Here is a 5000-nt window from a genome sequence, read left to right as displayed (position 1 = left end):
ATACACTCTATCGCCCAGCGCTGCAGGAGGTTGGAGGAAGATGAAGATATAGAGGAGAGGAAGGGTTAGAGGAAGGAGGAGAAGCTGAAGGTAAATATTCCACTGTGTTTAATTTGCTGCCTGTATGTGCTTCACTACCTGTTTCTGCTGCATTCCACCGCAGCCTGCAAACTATTTTAACAAGCGCGCCTGTCATTATTTGCCGCAGCCTACAAACTCCGCTTTAAAATTGTCGGGAGTGTTCAGGCTCGTCTGCCGGTGACTAAACTGTTTGTTCTTTCTTTCGGGACGGCAGGTTCCTGTTGCGTTTCTGTGGAATCCACCCGGCCGCCAGGTACTGTATAGTAACCTCACAGGATGTGGCACGGGATTGCATCACATTCATGTAAAAAAAAAAAAAAACGCTGGGTGAGGGTTGAATCTGCCTTTCAGCCGTTGGATGTAATCGTGTAATCGCTCGAGTTGCATTGCTTAAATTTTTACCACATCCATTGGAAGAGAGTCATCTGCTCCGAGCTTTCCCGTCAAATGTGCTTTCGGAGGCTTTGATCTTTTCAATCTTGCAAAATTCAGGAATGACAAAGCTGAGCTGGGACGCCGGGACGCTCTGTCCTCAGCACCGGCTTCTCTTTCTTGGTAATCTGCATCTAAATGACGTGCTGTTGTCTGTTTCTGACAGACACAGAGGTTGTTTCAGCCCTCCAAGAGCCAGGCGCTAATATATATTTCAACTTTAAGCGAAAGAGCGCTGTGCGTCAAACAGGTTTTCAGCAGCAGAAACACTGCCAGCTCTCCCCTGAAGTTCCCTGAAGAAGTTAAATAAAAAAGATGCCTGGTAGACACGGGAACTACGTTTGCTTTCAGAGGCTTTTCCGACACACCGAGAGAGTGTTATGAATTATGGAGTCAGTGTGGCAGTGCTTCCTGCTGCAGCGGTGTTAGGGGTGCGGCGGCCGTACAGTGTGTGTGTCTGTGTGTGTGTGTGCGTACATTTGTCGAACATGTTGCAAGACGCCGAGGAATGACAGGAATGTACAGAATTTTTACGAAAGGCCAGGAAGTGGCTGTCATGATGGCGAGATGCACACACACACACATACATACTGACACATACTGACACATACTGACACATACTGTATGATCCAGACATAAACACACACAGACTCAAACAGAGATGGACAGATAACAGACACATGTATATCTATCTTGTACAGCCTGACTGCTGCAACACTGAAGCATGGAAGATGCTCTTTAGCATTTTCAGCCAAGGACCCACATGAAAACTGTAGTCTCTTGTAGTTTAAAGGATAATACCGGGTGTTTTTCTAAGTTTGTGCTCATGGTCTAGGTTGTCCTTGTCCTTTACATTCTTCCTGGTTTGTCTGCACACAATCAGTGTAGTTGGAGATATCAGCGTTCGCTTTCCTCCTTCAGAAGAAGCCATTTGCTGCCGTTCATTCTTGTCCAGAATGAAAAACAACTTCCTAACTTTACTGTCACAACCACGTCTTCTTATTTATGGCGTCTTTGCTAGTTGGGACACCGTCAAGTTTGTATTTTCAAGATGACAAAATTCAAGTAAGTGTTAAAAAATCTACTTAACATGCAGCATGCACTGGGAAGTGATTGGGGGAAATGTGAACTAGACGTAGACAGCAGTGAATGGGCTTTAACTCTAAATGACACCAGTATTCTCCTTTAAGAGACCAAGGCTTACATCTTAGCCTTCAAAGAGTCATGAGATATTTTAAAGCTGTGGATTCACACGTAAAAAGCCTGAAAACCACAGCACTCGGTTTCAACACCCTGGCATCCATCAGACCTCGGCCCGTTTCGAGTCCCAGCCCGACACCCACAGCTCGAGAAACCAGACAGCAGACTCACGTTTGTTTCCGTCTGCAGTACATCACCGTGCCGATGGCGGCCGCCAGGGCGATGAGGACGCCGATGATGATCCCAGCGATGGCTCCGTCTGAGAGACCCTCCTCGTCCAGTGCTCCCTCCTCTGCAGCACAACAACAACAACAACAACAACACGGTTTACTATGATCATTATGTGGGTTAATGAGCACTTTAGGTTGCAGAAGCAGGCTTGAAATGGAAGGTGGGAAGTTCAGATCGATAATACGGCAGGGGGAAATCGGAGCGTGGAGCATTGGGCCGCTCTGTTTATTATAATCTGTTCATTATAATCATCACTACCAATCACTATGATACATTTGCAGCCATCATTGAAGTCCATTATCATAAATATGTCCGTTATTGATCCTTCTTCAGTAAGGCTTACACTCTATTAAATGGTGTGAAGTAGAGTTTGAACAGACTAAAAAGAACTAACCAGTTTTGTGACTCTCATATGAATAAAATATGAAGTGTGTTAAAAACTAAAAACAAAGTCATTACAAGTACAGTACTGTGCAAAAGTCTTAGGCACATGTAAAAAAAAAAATCCATAAAGCGAAGATGCTTTCAAAAACAATGAACTGAAAAGTTTCTAAATATAAAAAAATGTTACTATAAAGAGCAGTCTACTAACACGCTAATGCAGAAGACAAATAAACATCTAAGACATCTAAAAATCCAGGGTGAGACTTCTGCACAGTACTGAACACACTGAGGATGAATCAGTTGCATGCTGGGTGGGAACAGCTGCTGTGGTTAAGGACGACTTTGAGTTCAAGAGAACAGAAACCAAATACAGGAAGGATGACTTTCACCAACTGTGAATGTCAGTTTGGTTGCTGAATCAACTGCGACTTGGAATACAAGATTACTAATCCTGATTACGCACACTGTGAGAATTTACCGGTATAGGAAAAGGTGTGAGACGGGAAGCTGTGTTACGCATCACATAGGTGTTACGAAATGAGGAGTCTCATTCCAAAATGATGAAAAATGTGACGCCTACTCTGACGAAATGATTCATAAAACTCAACTACATGCTATTATTGAAGTTGAATGTTTTCTTAGGACCTTTGCTGCTTACAACAGGAACATTTTAGATGAGAGACATATGTATTATCATTAAGAATCATTAAGAAGAAGGAGCCATTCTACAAAATGTAAAAAAATAAAATAATGATAAATGGGTTAATGGTATAAACAAATGATGACTGCTGCATCACATGGCTGCTGACTCATAAACCGGTTGAGTTACACTGATACACTGTAGGATGAAAACACAGGAGTATTTTTTTCATTTCTGTGGTTCTGTCCCTTGTAATCCTACCTATTGGTTGACTATACTGTCGGTGATCTAGGAATTTAACATATTTCTACTGTTGTAAGTCGCTCTGGATAAGAGCTTCAGCTAAGAGACAAGATGGAAAAATGGGAGGCGGGAAGTAGATTAATCAAAAGGGAATTTAGCCCAGATTTACACAGGGAAGTCAAATCTGATTTTTATCCAACAGTTGGGTGATTTGATTTACAGAATAAACATGAAAAAAATGTAATCATTCACAAACTCTCCCTTCCCGCAACAACTGCCACTGAGCCGCTCTTGGGTAAGGCATTTAACCCCATATTGCTCCAGCAGAGTTGCTCCATCGCCAACACTAGAAGTCTGTGGTTGTACAGCGGCTTCAAGGTGTGACTGTGTAACTGTGTGAAAGTGTACAGTCTTGAGAAAGAGCATGCTGAAGAAATAAAAGTTTAAGACCTCAAATTTGAGATTCCTGCATGGATTCAGCTGAATATACGCAAAGCAAAAGAGCATTTTTCACAAATGAGGTCTCTGATTTTTTCATTTCAGAAACAGACATGGATCAACAGCACTATCTGTGTCACAAAGGGTTAAAGGAATACACAAAGTTTTTTGGAGATTGATCCATTGGTCAATTTACCTGTTAAATGATGAGACCATTTATGAATCTACAGACCAAATAATAAAAAGTATTAACAACTATTTATCACTGAAAGGTCAATCTTCTTTTTTTGCTAGTAATAATGCTAGTCGCCTACCATCACTCAACATGGTGTATGCTAAAGCGTTAGCATGGAGCCTCCTACCACTCAACATGGCGTATGCTAAAGCGTTAGCATGGAGCCTCCTACCACTCTACATAGTGTATGCTAAAGCGTTAGCATGGAGCCTTCTACCACTCTACATAGCGTACGCTACAGCGTTAGCATGGAGCCTCCTATCACTCAACATAGCGTACGCTACAGCGTTAGCATGGAGCCTCCTACCACTCAACATAGTTTATGCTACAGCGTTAGCATGGAGCCTCCTACCACTCAACATAGCGTATGCTAAAGCGTTAGCATGGAGCCTCCTACCACTCAACATAGCGTATGCTAAAGCGTTAGCATGGAGCCTCCTACCACTCAGCACCGGAGCCAATGAGCTACCGGGGACACATGGATGATTTTGGTGTCTGTGCTTTTATCACTTAACAGGTAAGTTGAAAAATGGGCCAATCTCCCAAAAACTGTATGTATTCCTTTAAAAATCAAATGTGAGGTTCCAGCCTTGAGACTTGGATCTGACCTCTGACGGCCAGGTTGTGGCTTTTCATAGCGGTGAGGCCGGTGACGGCGTTGTGCGCCACGCAGGTATACGTCCCCGTGTTCTTGTAGACGGCGTTCGGGATGGCGTACTCGGGCGTCGTGACGGCGGTCATGGTGCCGTTAAACTTCCAGGTGTAGTTGGCGGGGGGGAGGGAGACGGCAGAGCATTTGATCGACACGGGGTCCTTCACCTCCACTTCGTCTTCACCCGTCAGCATCACTGGCTCAGGACCGACTGGAGACAGAGAGAGAGAGGAGAGGACCGGGCTCAGAGTTTTCATTTGGGTTTTGTGTTAAATGTTTTAACATCAGTAAATCATTACCACCGTTAATTCTGAGACATTAATAGAACTCCCGTAAACAAACCAGAGCATCAGCCTGTCAGCCTCTACCAGCCTCTACTCTGCATCCTCCATAGTTTCTCCACCTGGTGGATCTGGAGGGAAATCTGCTGGATCGCTTTACGGCACAAAACAGGAAGAGGTTCT

General features: G+C 43.8%; 1 protein-coding gene across 1 annotated transcript in view; it reads right to left on the bottom strand.

Annotated features, from left to right (window-relative positions):
• Positions 1-5000, bottom strand: part of LOC144542894 (cell adhesion molecule CEACAM20-like) — a 34837-nt gene that overhangs the window by 13265 nt on the left and 16572 nt on the right. The window contains exons 7-8 of the mRNA XM_078290438.1: positions 4493-4747; positions 1885-2005 (exon numbers count right to left, since the gene is read on the bottom strand). Of these exons, the coding sequence (XP_078146564.1) occupies positions 1885-2005; positions 4493-4747 (376 nt within the window). The remainder of the gene's footprint in view (positions 1-1884; positions 2006-4492; positions 4748-5000) is intronic.

The sequence above is a fragment of the Centroberyx gerrardi genome, chromosome 19, assembly GCF_048128805.1.
Source record: "Centroberyx gerrardi isolate f3 chromosome 19, fCenGer3.hap1.cur.20231027, whole genome shotgun sequence".
Classification (NCBI taxonomy): domain Eukaryota; kingdom Metazoa; phylum Chordata; class Actinopteri; order Beryciformes; family Berycidae; genus Centroberyx; species Centroberyx gerrardi.
Note: the sequence above shows the minus strand (reverse complement) of the source record. Positions and strands in the feature narration are given on the sequence as shown.